Here is an 18,977-nt window from a genome sequence, read left to right as displayed (position 1 = left end):
TTAATAACTTCAAGAAAAGTGGCAAGCTACGCAACAATTTAAGCTACAATTTATGTACTTGAAGTCAAAAATCAGTTGAACCAAATCCTTTAGTAGTTGTACACGCACCTCGAAAGAAATTGCGTACTCAGAATGTCCTCAAATGACAAAAAAAAATGTGAGTATTTCAGACTATTATGACACTAAACCAACGTTACTAAACTACCTGCCTCCCTCACTCACGGTGCAACCAGAAATATGAAGAAACAAGTCAAACACATAATGTAACCGCACCATTAACGCTTACACACAAAAATACATGCAAAATAATACAGTTTCAGGCCCATTTATAACCCGCAAGGCATGCTGGGTAACTTGTGGTTGTGACTGAACTATTAGGTAGTACAAGGGGGGGTCCAAATGATGTAAGGGTCACTTTGATATTTGGTAAAAATGTGATATCGGTTGATATCGGTCTCAGACTTTTTCCCGATCATTATATCGGACATCCCGAGTAAAAAAGACAATTCCTATTATATTTTGCTCTTTATATCTTCCATTTTTTTCAAATTTTCCAAATATTTAAAGTTTTTTATTAAAGAATTTTTCTTCCCATTATGTTCACATTTTTTCCCAAACTTAATTTTTGAAAATGAAAACTTTATTTTGTTTTATTTTTCTTAAAAATATGACATTTTTTTATTGAATATTCCAACTCTTTGCTAATCCGTCCTCATATTTCAAGTCTATTCCGCTACTGTTTGTACAGTTTTCCAACTACTTTCTTCTTGTAAATGTTTTTTTCTAAAAATTACAACTTCATAGTTTCTTTTTTTCATATGTCATAGTTCTGATTTTTGCTAGATTTCAACTTTTTCCCCCTTTGACATTATTGTTGTAAAATTGGTTGGTTACTTTAATAAGTTATCTTATGAAAGTATATTTTTTAAATGTACTGCAAGCTAATAATTAAAAAGTCACGGTCAATAAATGGCCCCTAGCCCACACTTTGGACACCCCTGAGTGTTGTTTACAACATTCTTAACAACATTACTGCGTATTAAGTACTAGAAAGTCCAACAAACAAATACTATAACGAGTAAGGAAGAGTGACGTGATTTTTTTTTGCTTCTTATTACGTGTAAAAAAAAAAATAAAGAAAAAAAGAAAGTAAATTAAATGGGCTGGATTGCTGCATATTTATGGTGATTATGATTAATATTCCCTCAATGTCTGTTTTGAGGGAATATTCACCGTGCGTAAAATGTGCGCTCTGGTGAGGGACGCGACAGAGGAGGCAGGACAAAGGAGCGCCACAGCACGAATCGGCAGCAAACAGGTTGTTGCGCGTACTTCCATTCTCTCCTCTTTCTCCTCCTCCTCCTCCTCCTCCCTTTCTGTGCTTCCAGACGCGCCAGATGTGAACATCTAACCACCTTTAAAGGGCGCGCTAGGCTTATTTTGCGCATGACTTCTCCTCCGTGCCGTGACCAAACATGTTAAGATTGTGTGGTTGTGCGTTTTAGTTGACACCATCATGCCACAGCAGCAACATAATGGCGTTAAGGAGCGGTTGCTGCTGCAATTCCGGTCCAATCAACGAGGACAACGCGAGGTTCCTGCTGCTGGCCTTGTTCATCATCATTTATCTGCTGTGTGGAGCAGCCGTCTTCTCCGCGCTGGAGGAGCCGAAAGAGAAGGAGGCGAAGGAGAGATGGGCGCAGAGGTTCGAGCTCTTCAGCAAGACCTACAACCTGAGCAAGAAGGAGCTCAACAACTTCCTCAGGAACTATGAGGAAGCCAACGTGGCCGGGATTCGAGTGGACACCATCAGACCTCGATGGGACTTCACCGGAGCTTTTTACTTCGTGGGGACTGTGGTTTCCACGATCGGTGAGTGACAAGAACTAAGGAAAAAACTATGTCTACGATTATGGCATAAATCATAGCCGAGGTAGAACCCATTATTATTTGGCGTGATTTTTTTCCTAATACATTTATCAAATTTTATTTTTTTTAAATATATACAAATATTACAATTATATATATTAATTTTAAAATATAAATATTTATAAAAAATACATATATAATTCTACACATATCTAATAATTTAAAAATTCAAAAAAAATAATACATGTAATATTATTATTGTTTTATTATATCATTCAATTGGAGGCAATTATTTCCCAATATTATTATACTATGTCTACAATTATGGCATAAATCATAGCTGAGATAGAACCCATTATTATTTGGCGTGATTTTTTTCTAATATATTTATCTAATTTTATTTTTAAAAAAATATAAAAATATTACAATTATATATATTATTTTAAATATATAATTATTTATAAAAAATACATATATAATTCTACATATATCTAATTATTTAAAAATTCAAAAAATAATACATGTAATATTATTATTGTTTTATTATATCATTCAATTGGAGGCAATTATTTCCCAATATTATCATACTATGTCTACGATTATGGCATAAATCATAGCCGAGGTAGAACCCATTATTATTTGGCGTGATTTTTTTCAAATACATTTATCTAATTTTATTTTTAAATATATATTAAAATATTACAATTATATATATTATTTTAAAAATATAAATATTTATAAAAAATACATATATAATTCTACATATAATAATTATTTAAAAATTATAAAAAAAATAGTACATGTAATATTAATATTGTTTTATTATATTTTTTTCAATTCAAGGCAGTTCAGGCAATTATTTCCCAATATTTTCATACTTTGCCTCACATTAATGGCATAAGTCATAGCCGAGGAACAACTCATTATTATTTTGTCATCATTCTCAAAAAATATATTACATATATTTATATAATAATATATATTATAATAGCACCATTTATTATTTTTACTATTTATTTGGTGTGATTGCTGTCTAATTTATGTATATATTATGCAACTATATTAATATAAAAAATGTAAATACACATACATAAATACATCCATGCATATATTACATAACATACTAAATCAAACGTATAAAAATGTATACAACAAATATATATGTTAAATATTAACAAATATTAAATAAATTTCTTTAATATAATATAAAACAATAAATAATTAATATAGCTTTATAAAAGTATTTGAGTTCTGCACAATGCATGTTTCTGTCAGTATGTGATGCCCAGCATCATTTCAACATCACTTGTAGAGCTGTCACTCAAACAGTGACAACCCGTGTGATTGGCTGCCTGGCAGGGCCCGTATAATGAGGGCGTTGATGGATATTGGGGACCGTGTCGAGTGGATTTTCACAACCCAGCACATATTTAACCTATGGCTGAACTCCATTGTGATTATTGGCAATGCGGGCGGGTGTCAAATATGGAGCTGTGGTTTTCCTGGCCACTGAATAATAGGAAATACGTGTTTAATCATTCTTAATGTGCATCTCCGCTGTCGCTGGCAGTACAGTTTTATCTTGGATCACTGTGATTAATTCTTCAAATCTTAATTTTAATCTTGGGATCTCAATGTTTTATAACTGGATAAGCATCAATGGCAGAATCGCCTCCAGGACACAAAAAGTTCATTGTTGGCATCACTGGCAAGAGTAAGCGTCTTCACCTACAGTGAAGCAGGTGGTACAGCGTCTCACACTCTTTATTGCTCACTGGTTCTACCATATCTTACTTATTGTGTGGAAATATGGGCTAATAACTGTAAAAGCAATCTTCACTCGCTAAATGTACTGCAAAAAAGGCCAGTAAGGATAATTCATAATGCCGCCTACAGAGAACATACTAACTCCTTATTTCTAAAATCACAAATACTTCAACTTGCTGATATAGTTCATCTTCAAACAGCTAAAATAATGCATAAGGCTAAAAATAACCAATTACCTAAAAATGACATCTAATACTTCTCTACAAGAGAGGAGAAATATGATCTCAGGGAAGAACTACATTGGAAACACTTCTATGCTAGGACTATGTTATGCAAGCCTTGCATTTCAGTATGTGGAATCAAACTATGGAATGGATTGAGTAAGGAAATCAAACAATGCACAACGATGAGCCAATTCAAGAAACAATACAAGCAGTTGATGTTTGCTAAATACAAGGATGAAGAGTCTTGAACCAGTCATGATGTGCTATATATATCACTATATTGACACTTACTATGGTACCCATTATGTCATTGGATGCTCATATCACCTTGTACTTTGGTACAGAACAAAATTTTAAAAAATTTAAAAAAAAAAAAAAAAAAATTTAAATGTAAAATTTTTTTTTTTTAAATTAAAAAAATTTAAAAAAGAAAGAAAAAAAATTAAAAATTATTAAAATAATAACAAAAATAATAATAATATTAGGAAAGCAGGAAGTGAACAAATGTAACAGTTACTGATTGTAAAAGTACCAGATGGAGGGGTAGGATTTAATAAGCTTTGCTTCTTCCTACTCCTTTTGGACATGTGGAACTGTGAACTGATTATGTGATGCATTCAATTGTAATCTGTAAAAACCATTACTATTACAAATGTAAAACAGCTCTTATACGTGATTATCTCTGAAATATATTTCTATCGATAAAGAACTGATACTTGTAACATTCTGTATACACACAGATGCCATCAAAAAGTTTACCGAACAAGAAGGATACCTGCATTTTCTTCGAGAACTGAGTTTGTGACTCATCCTTAATTATCACATTGAGAACAAGCGTGAAAGTGGAAGCAATCAAAAGACCCAGAGCGGCTTTGCACAGCGCAGCAGACTGGCAATTAGTCTCACTCATCAGCTACCGATGTGCCGCACAGTATGTTGCGTTGACAGCTGCTATAAGGACAATGTCAAAGTAGACCCTAATTGTGTTCACTGAGGGAAGACAAAGGGACAGTCGACCAGAGGTCTCCAAAGTGCAGCTCAGGGGCTGTTTGAGGTCTGTGGCTGTTTTTATTATTTTACATTCTAAACATATAATTTAATTTTTTTTAAAAAGCTGAGCTTTTACCCGTCATATATTTTAACTTTTTTTTTTTTTACTGATTTTTCATTTTTTTTGTTATAAAATTAATTTTTAGTATCAGCTACAGGCCACAAATGGCCCCCAGGCTACACTTTGGACACCCCTACTGTGAATCGAATGTCCGTAAGCTGTAGATGCTTGGCGTTGACGAGTACCCGGGTTCTTCGAGTACTCACCGTTAGCCAGCAGCTGGGACAGGAAGAGGTATCGGCCATTTCAAGGCACACAGAATATTATCTTATTTAGCTATGTCAACATGGAACCTACCAAAAGACAGATTAGATTCCCGTCTTTCGTCAGGAAAAAAAAGTTCGTTTTTATCTTTTTCCATTCTTTAGTTATCAGCAGTAGAATATAGGTAAGTTTCAGGAAAATATCAGTTCCCAACTAAAAGGCAGCTTTTTGTGACGATGCATTTCAAGCATAACTTTCACTTGACTGACCGCTCAAATGTCTAAACCACTCTAGTTATCAGCAGTAGAATATAGGTAAGTTTCAGGAAAATATCAGTTCCCAACTAAAAGTGAGCTTTTTGTGACGATGCATTTCAAGCATAAATTTTACTTGACTGACTGTTCAAATGTCTAAACCACTCTCGTCATCAGCAGTAGAATATAGGTAAGTTTCAGAAAAATATCAGTTCCCAACTAAAAGGGAGCTTTTTGTAACAATGTATTTCAAGCATAAATTTTACTTGACTGACTGCTCAAAATGTCTAAACAACTCCCGTCATCAGCAGTAGAATATAGGTAAGTTTCAGGAAAATATCAGTTCCCAACTAAAAGGGAGCTTTTTATGATGATGCATTTGAAGCATAAATTTTACTTGACTGACTGTTCAAATGTCTAAACCACTCTAGTCATCAGCAGTAGAATATCGGTAAGTTTCAGGAAAATATCAGTCCCCAACTAAAAGGGAGCTTTTTGTAACAATGCATTTCAGCAAAAATTTCACTTGACTGACTGTTCAAATGTCTAAACGACTCCCGTCATCAGCAGTAGAATATAGGTAAGTTTCAGGAAAATATCAGTTCCCAACTAAAAGGGAGCTTTTTGTGACGATGCATTTGAAGCATAAATTTTACTTGACTGACTGTTCAAATGTCTAAACCACTCTAGTCATCAACAGTAGAATATAGGTAAGTTTCAGGAAAATATCAGTTCCCAACTAAAAGTGAGCTTTTTGTAATGATGCATTTCAAGCATAAATTTTACTTGACTGACTGTTCAAATGTCTAAACCACTCTCGTCATCAACAGTAGAATATAGGTAAGTTTCAGGAAAATATCAGTTCCCAACTAAAAAAGGAGCTTTTTGTGACGATGCATTTGAAGCATAAATTTTACTTGACTGACTGTTCAAATGTCTAAACCACTCTAGTCATCAGCAGTAGAATATAGGTAAGTTTCAGGAAAATATCAGTTCCCGACTAAAAGTGAGCTTTTTGTGATGATTCATTTCAAGCATAAATTTTACTTGACTGACTGCTCAAAATGTCTAAACCACTCTAGTCATCAACAGTAGAATATAGGTAAGTTTTGGGAAAATATCAGTTCCCAACTAAAAGTGAGCTTTTTGTGATGATGCATTTCAAGCATCAATTTTACTTGACTGACTGTTCAAATGTCTAAACCACTCTCGTCATCAGCCGTAGAATATAGGTAAGTTTCAGGAAAATATCAGTTCCCAACTAAAATGCCTTTTTGTGCATCAAAGGCTTTGGGATGACCACACCCGCCACCATCGGAGGGAAAGTCTTCCTGATGTTTTACGGCCTTCTAGGCTGCGCCGCCACCATCCTCTTCTTCAATCTCTTTCTGGAGCGGGTCATCACCGTCATCGCCATTGTCCTCAAGTCTTGCCAAGAGCGCCGCCACAACAAGGTTCTTGTCCCCCAAAACGGTCAGCGAGTCGCCGCAAAGTCCAGAGGGGAGGATCTGGCCGGGTGGAAGCCGTCAGTGTACTGCGTCATGCTCATCCTCGGGGCGGCGGCCATGTTGGTGTCCTGCTGCGCTTCCTTTATGTACTCTGTAGCTGAGGGTTGGGGATACCTGGACTCGCTTTACTTCTGCTTCGTGGCTTTCAGCACCATTGGTTTTGGAGATATGGTGAGCAGCCAGCGTCTGGTCTACGAGGGCCACGCCACGGCGGCGTACCAGCTGGGCAACTTCGTGTTCATCCTGACGGGCGTCTGCTGCATCTACTCTCTCTTCAATGTCATCTCAATCGCCATCAAGCAGGTTCTCAACTGGCTCCTGAGGAGACTCGACGCTCCATGTAAATGTTGCTACCCCAGAAGAGGCCGCCCGCATCGGTACCCTCGTCGCAATGTCGTGGCCCCGGGTCACTTGCGAGCCCGAAGGGAACCTTCCATAGAGACAGACGCCGTCAACGAGAGCGAGACTGACGCCGCCGGGCGCAGGATGTCTGGCGAGATGATCTCCATGAGAGACTTTCTAGCGGCAAATAAGGTGAGAGCGTCTAGTCTAATGCAATCACATGTGCTCCTACAAGCACCATGTTCAATTCCTGCCCTGACTAATTCCATTAAACTGCTCTCATGCGAGGCATCACCGACACCGACTCCATAATCGAGTTTCCCTGCAATCGTTACTGCAGTCACATGATTGAATTATGACTGCACGGTGGATGAGTGGTTAGTGTGCGGACCTCGCAGCTAGGAGACCATGGTTCAATTCCACCCTCGGCCATCTCTGTGTGGAGTTTGCATGTTCTCCCCGTGCATGCGTGGGTTTTTTCCGGGTACTCCTAAAAACATGCTAGGTTAATTAGCGACTCCAAATTGTCCATAGGTATGAATATGAGTGTGAATGGTTGTTTGTCTATATGTGCCCTGTGATTGGATGGCCACCAGTCCAGGGTGTACCCCGCCTGTCGCCCGAAGACAGCTGGGATAGGCTCCAGCACCCCACACGACGCTTGTGAGGATAAGCCGTAGAAAATGAATTACACAAACTCAATAACAGCCTTCCTCACGGTGCAACAAAATAACACATCACTACTACTACTACTATTATGATGGTAATAAACAACAATTTAGCACCAACAACAACAACAACATGTAAAATTCACTTTTATTCACAAGCACCCACAAGGCATGCTGGGTAGTCAGTGCCAACTCCCCTCTAACCCATTCATTCATTCATTCATTTTCGACCGCTTATCCTCACGAGGGTCGTGGGGGTGCTGGAAAACCTATGGTCATTAAATGGAAGAACAGCCTTACTCACGGTGCAACAAAATAACACATCACTATTACTACTATTGTGATGATGGTAATAAACAACAATTAAGTACTAACAACAACAACAACATGTAAAATTCACTTTTATTCACAAGTGCCCACAAGGCATGCTGGGTAGTCAGTGCCAACTCCCCTCTAACCCATTCATTCATTCATTCATTTTCGACCGCTTATCCTCACGAGGGTCGTGGGGGTGCTGGAAAACCTATGGTCATTAAATGGAAGAACAGCCTTACTCACGGTGCAACAAAATAACACATCACTATTACTACTATTATGATGATGGTAATAAACAACAATTAAGTACTAACAACAACAACAACATGTAAAATTCACTTTTATTCACAAGCGCCCACAAGGCATGCTGGGTAGTCAGTGCCAACTCCCCTCTAACCCGTTCATTCATTCATTCATTTTCGACCGCTTATCCTCACGAGGGTCGTGGGGGTGCTGGAAAACCTATGGTCATTAAATGGAAGAACAGCCTTACTCACGGTGCAACAAAATAACACATCACTATTACTACTATTATGATGATGGTAATAAACAACAATTAAGTACTAACAACAACAACAACAACATGTAAAATTCACTTTTATTCACAAGCGCCCACAAGGCATGCTGGGTAGTCAGTGCCAACTCCCCTCTAACCCGTTCATTCATTCATTCATTTTCTACCGCTTATCCTCATTATAGTCGGGGGGAGCTGTCTTTGAGTTAGAGGCGGGGTACACCCTGGACTGGTGGCCAGCCAATCACAGGGCACATATAGACAAACAACCATTCACACTCACATTCATACCTATGGAGTCGCTAATTAACCTAGCATGTTTTTGAAATGTGCGGAGAAAACCCACGCATGCACGGAGAGAACACGCAAACTCCACACAGAGATGGCAAAGGGTGGAATTGAACCCTGGTCTCCTAGCTGTGAGGTCTGCGCGCTAACCACTCAACCGCCGTGCAGCCTTTCGACAGCACTTCCAGACCCTCAGAGGTGTCATCTGATTTTCTACATTTCCATAAATGATACACGGCGTCTCAGATAAGAGGAACAGGCAGTGCGAGCCGCTGGATGTCTAATCAGTCACCGGGTGATTACTTTAAATTGAAACGGAAACTAAAGATTCAATCTGATGCTTGATGATCTCTTTGAATAATTAGCTTGTGTGTGTGAACGGTATTTGTTACTGCGAAACAATGCTTTATTTTACCTATTTATCTTATGAAAATAAAGACTAATTAGTTGTAATTAATAATTAATTTATGTTATTATCAAACATGATTGATTTTATATAACACTACAAGTCCCACAAAGCACTGCTATAGCTAGCATGTCAAGCTAGCCGAACCCCGCTGCTCTTTCTTGTTTTACTCGTTAATTAACTCTTGTAAATGTTTGAAATCAAGTTTATGTGGTAGTTTTATGACACAAATGTGCGGTTTAGCTTACCAGTTTGAAACAAATTCTATTTCTTTGTTTTGTTTTTTTAAGCTGTGTAGCAAGTTTGCTAGCGGCTATTCTAGCTAGTGTGAATCTGAAACTTAGCAATGTTCTACTGCTGATTACTAAAGAATATAAAAAGGTAGAAACAAAGTTTTTTTTTCTGATGAAATATGAGAGTCTAATCTTTCATTTGGTAGGTTCCACGTTGATATAGACATATAAAACAATATTCTGTGTGCCTTGAAAAATCTGTCAAAATCATCTAAAATGGCCGCTACTGAAAGGGTTGAATATGGTGATTTAATTAGTTAAGAATGGTGCGTCTTTTCCCACAATACGTGTCTTCATGTGCTCTGCCATTGGCTGCCAACCAGTCCAGACAGCTGGGATAGGCTCCAGCATACCCCTGCTACCCTAATGAATATAAGCAGCACCCAATATACCCAATATAGTAGCTTTAATAAAAGGGGGAAAAGGCTGCAAACATGTTCTGCGGGGTGGGGGGGCGGACAGGTTTTAGCTAGGTGTGGGTTATTACCGCAAAAGTAATTTTGGTTCGGAATTATTGTGACTACGGAGATAATTTAAACCTGTAATAAAATCCTGTTGTTTTGGCGATCAAGTTTGGTGCTTGTGTGTCTCACCGAACAATACAGTGACATTACTGATAAATGATTCTTCTGATAGTTGTATTTTATGATTCATGAATCTACCAAAGTATGAAGTTCACAGGAATGGAGAATGGAAGTGCTGTTGGTAACCTAGCAACAATCAGACCCAATTAGTCCTCTGCCAATAAGGATGCCCCAGTGGGCACAGACTCTCCACCAAACACATTTGCTCTATTCTGTCCAAAAAAAAAAGAAGAAACATAATTTTCTTGTCATTTTTGTTCATTTAACTAAAACAAACAAGCGACATCAGACCTTCCATCTGTTCAACAACACAAGACCCGACTCATCTGTTGTCTCGTCTACCTTCCGCCGCAGGTCAACTTGGCAATCATGCAGAAACAGCTCTCCGAGATGGCGATCGGGCACCCACGCCAACCCGGCTCTACTTCACGTCAAAACGGTTTCTCTGAGGGTGTCGGGGCCCTCGGTATTATGAACAACCGGCTGGCAGAGACCAGCGTGGACAGATAAGAGGAAGACTACTCAAAAGGATGGGAAAACAAGATTCCCCCCCCTGGAGAGTTCAATGTATGGACTTTAGTGTATTTTCCGGTATGAATGATGCATGACAAGTGTGCTGGAATCTTACATGTTCATCTCCGGTGGAATTCAGTTGCTATGGTGATGAAGAAGCCTGCCTTTTTTTTTCCTCTTGCTTCCCAGCTTTAAATGCTTCTGTGCCATAGGCGACACAGCCAACTTCCACTTCACTGAATAAATACTGGACAGTATCACATGTCGTTCTGGATGGTCACATGGATACAGAAAAAAACTCCAATAAACTGGCTTTTTTTTATTATGTGTGTTTTTGGGTGTCACTTTGATGCTTTTTACCTATTCAATGTATGCTACAATACAGGGAAACATGGCCGCTATTGCATAAAACAGTGATTCCTGTGACCCGGATCGCCTCCAAAATGTAATCGGTTCTTCCAGATCCCGTTTCCGACAATTGCTGAAAATTTGATCCGAATCCATTTTGAATTTTTCAAGTTATTTTGACAACAAACAAACAGACAGAGGTAAAAACACAACCTATGCCAAGCAATGCATTTATATTTCAACTTTATTCATAAATAATATTTGTAAATGTTATTTTTGTTATGTTATGAATTTTATTTTTTGATCATTTTTATTATTTGAATTTTCCCTAAGCGACATTTTGTTTTGTTTAGCTTTTTTAAAAAAAAAAAATTAACTCTATGCAACCAAAATTACATTATTTTTCCTCAAAATATTTACAGTTTATTCTTCTAAAATAAAATAATTTTAATACAACAATTTTTTTTTAATATTTTGACTTTATTCTCCGAAAAATTGCAGCTTTTTTTGTAGTTTTTTTTGTTAAATCATATTTTAATCATGTGCTGTGAGTCAACCATTTGAACTTTCCTGATGTAAACTCTCTCCTCAAAACGATAAATTTATTCCCCACAATATTTTGACTTTATTCTCATAACAAATAATCATAATCTGCAACTTAAGGAGAAGTGAGGCATGTGGATAAGGTGATATAGCACAACGCCGTGACATTTTCTCACCCAGATGTTCCTGCCGTTGGGTGTCATTATCTCATTTTAGCTCAGGTGTATGTGTGTGAGTGTGAGTGTGTGTGTTAGAGTGTGTGTGAGAGATTGTGTGTGTGAAGGATGTGGATTCACAGCCCCGAGGACAGAAAATTAAAAAAAGACTGATAGAATTCATTAAATTGCTTTAAAAGTTTTCTTTTGTTTTGATTTGTTTTTCAGCACCTGTTAAGCCATGTTGTCCTAAACATTGTAGTAGTTTATATTTTTAATTATTCCCAGCATTTCATATACCAAAAATAATGTATTTTTGTTATAAAATTGTTTCTTCCAAGCAACATTAAGACAAAATACTATAGAAGACATCATGCAATTATGCCTCCTAGTGGCTGTAAGATGAGATACATCTATAAAAAAAGTGACAAATCAGCTCTACAGTCCAAGCCATGCATAACTACTACAATGGCATTTAATTGGGGTGTGCAGTGGAAAAAGTGGAAAAAAAGTGGAAAATATAATGTAATAAAATCTGTATAATCAAATATTGCAAGTAAGTAAGGGAGGATCAACTTTTTCAAAAACAAACTCCATTAAAAAAAACTGGCAATGGTGATTTACTTCATTTTAAGGTTAGTTCAAGGACATGCGTTACAAAACGGTGAGCAGATTTCTAAACCAAAAGTGTGCCAATCAGATTCAAATCTGATTGAAAAAGTCACGTCAAATTTAATGATAGTTACGGACATAAAAATATCGCATAAAACACAAATATTATAAACATTTCTTAAAGTATGGACACAGCATGAAAACAGTAAAAACTGCATGTGTCTGCGATTCTTTTTTTTTTAAGTAACAGTAACGCCCCTCTCCAGACGAAAGGGGGCGGTAACGAGCTTATACGTGACAGTCAACGTCATACGAAGATGAAGCCAGCCTGCGGTGGCACCGTGACGTCACTCCAGAGCGACGACAAACAATGGTAAGTGAGCAAGCAATTTTCTCTCCGCACTTAATATTTAGTATACCAAAACATTTTATTGCCTCAAATCGGGCAAAAAAAGCTACTCGTATCCTTATCTTAACTATATTGTTTCGTGAGGGGGGAAAAACGGCCATTCGCCGTTCATACAAAAAGCACTACATTAAAATACAATGTAGCCTTTTAGCCCATGATGGTGCGCAGCGTTAGCTTTACTGTCATCTTTTTCTGTCACGGATGCCGGTTGTACAGCATTTATTATAAGTAAAATATAAACGTTCTAGAAGATTAAGTTATATATTATGTGTGTCGGAGCATTTGACTTGGATTAGCTAACGGGACTGAGCGCTATGTGAAGGTAGCTAGCTCCGTCATTCAAAGTTATAAATACAAACCTACATGAGAATGTTCCATATAACAAACATACGACTGCCAGTTTTAGTAACATTTGTGTGACATGTCAAGGGTCAAAGCCAGAGCGGGGGCCACGGTCCAGGAGGAGGCAAGAAGGATGACAAGGTAAGATGAACATAGCTAATGCTAGCTTGTTTTGCTAATATCAATACTATAGGTGAAAAGATTGTCAGTATGATACAAAACATTGGTATGATCAGAGGCTACTATGCTTGATTGCATATAAGTTATGTTTTCACTGCAATAATTAGACTGCTAATGTTCTACTTTTTTAGGATAAGAAAAAGAAATATGAACCCCCGATTCCTACCAGAGTTGGCAAGAAAAAGAAGAAGACAAAAGGACCAGATGCTGCCAGTAAACTACCTTTGGGTAAGCAACTTTAAAATACATTTTTGATCAGTTCATATACATGTTTACCTCAATAAACCATTGAAAAGTCCATGTATTGTTGTAGTTCTGTTCAAATGGTGGACTATTACATTCTATAGATTCACTAAAGAATGTAATTTTTTTTTATGATTATAACTCCAGACTAATAAAACCCCCAAATTCAATATCTCTGTAATAATATTTCATGTTCTCATCAGCACTGCAGAGCATTCCGTTGGTACTTTACTCTGAAATCAAATAACTTTTGCATTTCAGATGTAAACAAACATCAAGTTAATCATCAATTGTGATTAATATCGACACAGTAATTTTTGATTTATGTTTTCAGTCACCCCTCACACTCAATGTCGCCTGAAGCTCCTGAAGCAGGAGCGGATTAAAGACTATCTCCTAATGGAGGAGGAGTTTATCCGAAACCAGGAGCAGATGAAACCCTTGGAAGAAAAACAGGAGGTCAGCCTTTCTGATGATTAGTACTATGGCCATGAACTAAAACTAGCAGCTACACGTTAGGTGTCAAAAAGTCATGTGATCGACATCAACCGGTTACTTTCACAGGAGGAGAGGTCCAAAGTGGACGACCTGCGAGGGACCCCCATGTCTGTGGGCACTCTGGAAGAGATCATTGATGACAACCACGCTATTGTATCCACCTCAGTTGGATCAGAGCATTATGTCAGCATCTTATCCTTTGTGGATAAAGATCTACTGGAGCCGGGTTGCTCAGTCCTGCTCAACCATAAGGTATGCTGCCTTCACAACACAAGTCATATAGCCGCCGAATGTATTGTTTTATCCCACAGGTCCACGCCGTTATCGGAGTGTTAATGGATGACACTGATCCTTTGGTGACTGTCATGAAAGTGGAGAAAGCCCCGCAGGAAACCTATGCTGATATTGGCGGACTGGACAATCAGATCCAGGAGATAAAGGTATGGAGAAGTCAAAAATATAAATAGTCAAACTTTGAGATGCCCATAAAATGTCTATTCTGACAAAAGACACAAATGTCACCTTCAAGGTGCAACCATAAATAATACTAATGGAGGACACAATGTTACTGTACCACAGACTAATTATTGTCTGGCTCGCTTTAGGAGTCAGTGGAGCTGCCTCTCACACATCCAGAGTATTATGAAGAGATGGGCATAAAGCCCCCCAAAGGTGTCATTCTCTATGGACCTCCTGGCACAGGTGAGCATACAGTAATAGAGTACAGAAATACTACAGTTAGCGATAACACTGCTATTACTTTGCACCAGGTAAGACACTGCTAGCCAAGGCCGTAGCCAATCAGACATCTGCCACCTTCCTGCGCGTGGTGGGCTCAGAGCTCATTCAGAAGTACCTTGGAGATGGGCCCAAGCTGGTCCGAGAGCTCTTCCGAGTGGCAGAGGAACACGCGCCTTCCATCGTCTTCATCGACGAGATCGACGCCATCGGGACCAAGAGGTACATGGTGGATGTTGTTTTTTTTTTTTTTTGTTGTTGTTGGCGATCTACGTAGCTTATGTTCTCCTCACGCAGGTATGACTCCAACTCTGGTGGCGAGAGGGAGATCCAGAGAACCATGTTGGAGCTCCTCAACCAGTTGGACGGCTTCGACTCGAGGGGTGACGTCAAAGTTATCATGGCTACCAATCGGATAGAAACTTTGGATCCTGCCCTCATCAGACCTGGTCCGACTCAACTCCTACTTTTACGTGATATTCCCTCCGCTGTACTCAAGGCTTTTTTTTTTTTTTTCCTCAACAGGAAGAATTGATCGTAAGATTGAGTTTCCCTTACCTGACGAGAAGACCAAGCGGAGGATCTTTCAGATTCACACGAGCCGCATGACGGTGGCGGATGATGTCACCCTCGATGACCTCATTCTGGCCAAGGACGACCTATCAGGAGCAGACATTAAGGTGAGGGGGAAGCGTATCAATTTCAAAAATGAAAGGATGCAAGAGACACTTTATTCCACATGTTTATATTAAATTCCCATACATAACTTTCCCCCAATCAAATTTTCTAAAAAATTTGTTTCCCATTATGACTTAAAAAAATTTACTCTGTGCTACTAAAATACCATTATTTGTCCTCAAAAAGTCTATTTTCATATAATTACACACTCTACTCAGTTCCCAGTGACTGTATACTGCATTTGTATGTTTCAGTTCAAACTTTCAGAGTTGTCTGTACTGCCCTCTAGTGGCCGAGAATAGCACACACATATAGTTGGTTAGCTATTGAGCAACCCCACTCCTTTTTTGGACTACACTCGCTGCAGCACTTATGTCTTCGTCTCTCCTTGTGCCCTGCAGGCCATCTGCACAGAGGCAGGCCTCATGGCTTTGCGGGAACGCCGCATGAAAGTCACCAACGAGGACTTTAAGAAGTCCAAGGAAAATGTCTTGTACAAGAAGCAGGAAGGCACACCGGAGGGGCTTTACCTGTAACTATTTGTTTTTGTTCTTTTTTGGGTTCCCCCTCCCCCAATTTCACCTTCCTACATCCATCACAGTGTGGAAAAAAAGTGGGGACGGGGCTGCAGCTGAGTTGTCTCCATTACAGAGTGCTTTTTTGATATATTTTGTGCATGTCAGGCTTATCCACTCTGTTTAGGTTCCATGTTGAAGAAATGAATAAAAATGATTGAATATCTCTAAACTCAATCTAGTGTATTTAAGTCATTCCAAAAAAAAAAAAAAAAACAGACATAAATAACGTGCTTGACTTTCTTAGAACTCCCACACACGACACCTACATAGATGCATAGAAATAAAATCCAGTGCTCACAGAAATACCATTTCTTTTGGACATTCCATCTGCGTTCCGAGTAAATGAAATTGAGTTTTAGTACGCTCCAATACCATTATATCAAATGCAAGAGTGCACTCCTCGCTGGAATCTGCTGTCGTACTTTAATCAGCAGTTAAATTATTACAGCATGGATAAGTAAATCCAGCTAAGCTGCCCCGTCTGACACACGGTGCAACAAAACAGCAGCGCTGATTTAATTCCTCTCCATGTGGAGCCACGTGTCTTATCACCGTGCTCAGCAAAAACAGCTTCCATGCAGCAAGCATCTCCTCTCCAGAAACTCTATTAAATCAGTCCATTTCAACTGCACGTCGCAGCACATTTAGCAAATGGAAGCAAAAAAAAAAAAAAAAACATGGCGTGGATGGATGTGTGTTGTAATGAAGCGTCCGCCCTGTCAACCCCAGGCAACTGGGTTGGATTCTTCCAGATGCGGGACGGGGCGAACTGTGGTGTGGGCTTCCTCTGAAATGTCACATCCACATGCTCATTCATTCATGATGCATACACATTGTGCTCCGCTTGTTAACTTGAAATGTGACAACGCCAGGGAATAGGCACACCACATCGCTTCAAGAATTACATGTCCTGTTTTTTTTTTTTTTTTAACAGCGCCCTTAACTCGTTCACTTGCACCCTGCTACTGATTCACGAGTACCCGAAGAAGACTCAAATTTCACTGACTCACGGAGACAAGTTTTGTTAACTCACAAGTGTGAAACGAAGACTCGAGTTTCACTGACTCATGGGTGCTCAACAAAAGCTCGAGTTTCACTGACTCACGGGTGCTCAACAAAGACTCAAATTTATCTGACTCACGGTTGCTTGACGAAAGACTCAAGCTCCACTAACTCACGTTTGCAGGACAAAGACTCGCGTTTCACTGACTCACGGGTGCTTGATGTAGACTAGAGTTTCATTGATTCACGGGTACTCGACAAAGACTCAAGTTTAACTAGCTCACGGGTGCTCGGCAAAGACTTTGGGTTTCTCTGACTCATGGGTGCCGAACGGAGACAAGTTTTACTGACTCATGAGTGCGAGACGAAAACCCATGTTTCACTGATTCAGTTGCTCAATAATAGAACTGACTCACGAACGCTTGAAGACTCGACTTTCTTTGACTCACGGGTGCTTGATTTAGACTAGAGTTTCATTCATTCAAGGGTACTTGACAAAGACTCAAGTTTGGGTTTCTATGACTCATGGGTGCCGAACGGAGACAAGTTTTACTGACTCATGAGTGCGCGACGAAGACCCATGTTTCACTGATTCAGTTGCTCAATAATAGAACTCACTCACGAACGCTCGAAGACTCGACTTTCTCTGACTTACGGGTGCTTGATGAAGAATCCAGTTCCACTTTCTCAATTGCTAGAACAAGACTCGAGTTTCACTGATTCACGGGTGCCAATGGATACTTTCACTGACTCATGGTTAGAGTATAGTATAGGATTGTTTGCTTTTATTTTTCACTATTTTGTGCAGATTACTGTGTGTAATAAAAGGGAATAAGCGAATCGTTTTATGTTCTGATAATAATCAAGATCAACAAATTAAAGTCAAAATCACAAGACCAAAAACACTAACTTTTGTCGGATCGATATCGTAATTTGCAGTCTCGACCATCTCTGTTAAAAAGTCATTCTGCTTTCTGGCCACTGGATGGCGCTTCTGAGCAAGGTCCTTGCTTCCAAATAATTCCCACTCCAACAGTTAGTATTGAGAGCAATATGTCAACACTGTCTTACTACACTTCCACATTTTGCTTCGTCATTCATACTTTTTTTTGTCTTTTCACTTATAAGTGAACAAGAATATAAGAAGCAAAGTCGTTAAAGTCATCACACTGGCAAGAGGTTAAAATAAGCAACCCTGCAATGCCGATAATAAAGTGTACATTTCATGTGGGCCTGACACACTAGCGCTAGCTAACAGTAAATCTGCCTTCTGCTCGTATCAGTGGAGAAAAAAAATGTTACGTTTTATATCTGTCCTCATAATGTCACACGATGAGAAAATAAAGCTCTTTGCAGTCCGTTGCTGAACGGTACATTACTTTTCAAATTTCCTAAATTTATGTTTATTATATTCCCATCAAGCGCCACTGCCTGGTGCAATGCAGGTCCCGTGTATCCAATCAGAGAAGGCGACACATTGAGTATAATATTGCGGGTCTAATGTAGCCAATCAGAAACGACTTCACACAACCAATTCTCCAGTGTCAACCGTAATACTCCCTATACACGCGGAATCCTTCCGCAGAAGTAAACTAGTGCTGTTGCAAGTGTTTGCTGGTGTGTGTCTTTAAAAAAAAAATAAAAGCGATTTGGCATTTTGTTTTTTTTTTATGTTTATGTATATTTGTTATAAAGATTTGTGTTTTTTGTGTTATGTTCTATAATTTAAAGTGTCTCTTTATAGAGTTGTGTAATTTTACAGTAATGACACGATTGTTTCCCGACAAAGCA

At 38.7% G+C, this 18,977-nt stretch overlaps 2 protein-coding genes across 2 annotated transcripts; both read left to right on the top strand.

The window, feature by feature from the left end:
* Positions 1 to 1,229: 1,229 nt before the first annotated feature.
* On the top strand, positions 1,230 to 11,212 carry LOC131131641 (potassium channel, subfamily K, member 13-like). Its single transcript, XM_058076517.2, has 3 exons — positions 1,230 to 1,872; positions 6,717 to 7,471; positions 10,702 to 11,212. The coding sequence occupies exons 1-3, from the start codon at positions 1,536 to 1,538 to the stop codon at positions 10,855 to 10,857; spliced, it is 1,248 nt and encodes a 415-aa protein (XP_057932500.2). The 5' UTR covers positions 1,230 to 1,535; the 3' UTR covers positions 10,858 to 11,212.
* Positions 11,213 to 12,792: 1,580 nt separating this feature from the next.
* Positions 12,793 to 16,358, top strand: LOC131126033 (26S proteasome regulatory subunit 4). The gene is made up of 11 exons (XM_058068174.2): positions 12,793 to 12,891; positions 13,357 to 13,410; positions 13,581 to 13,677; positions 14,027 to 14,151; positions 14,257 to 14,442; positions 14,502 to 14,630; positions 14,796 to 14,892; positions 14,961 to 15,150; positions 15,226 to 15,377; positions 15,454 to 15,608; positions 16,008 to 16,358. The coding sequence occupies exons 1-11, from the start codon at positions 12,889 to 12,891 to the stop codon at positions 16,140 to 16,142; spliced, it is 1,323 nt and encodes a 440-aa protein (XP_057924157.1). The 5' UTR covers positions 12,793 to 12,888; the 3' UTR covers positions 16,143 to 16,358.
* Positions 16,359 to 18,977: the final 2,619 nt, after the last annotated feature.

Source organism: Doryrhamphus excisus, linkage group LG11 (genome assembly GCF_037039965.1).
Source record: "Doryrhamphus excisus strain RoL-2023G ecotype Guam linkage group LG11, RoL_Dexc_Guam_v1.1, whole genome shotgun sequence".
NCBI classification, from domain to species: domain Eukaryota; kingdom Metazoa; phylum Chordata; class Actinopteri; order Syngnathiformes; family Syngnathidae; genus Doryrhamphus; species Doryrhamphus excisus.
The sequence above is the reverse complement of the archived record's forward strand: the minus strand, read 5'-3'. Positions and strand labels throughout refer to the sequence as shown.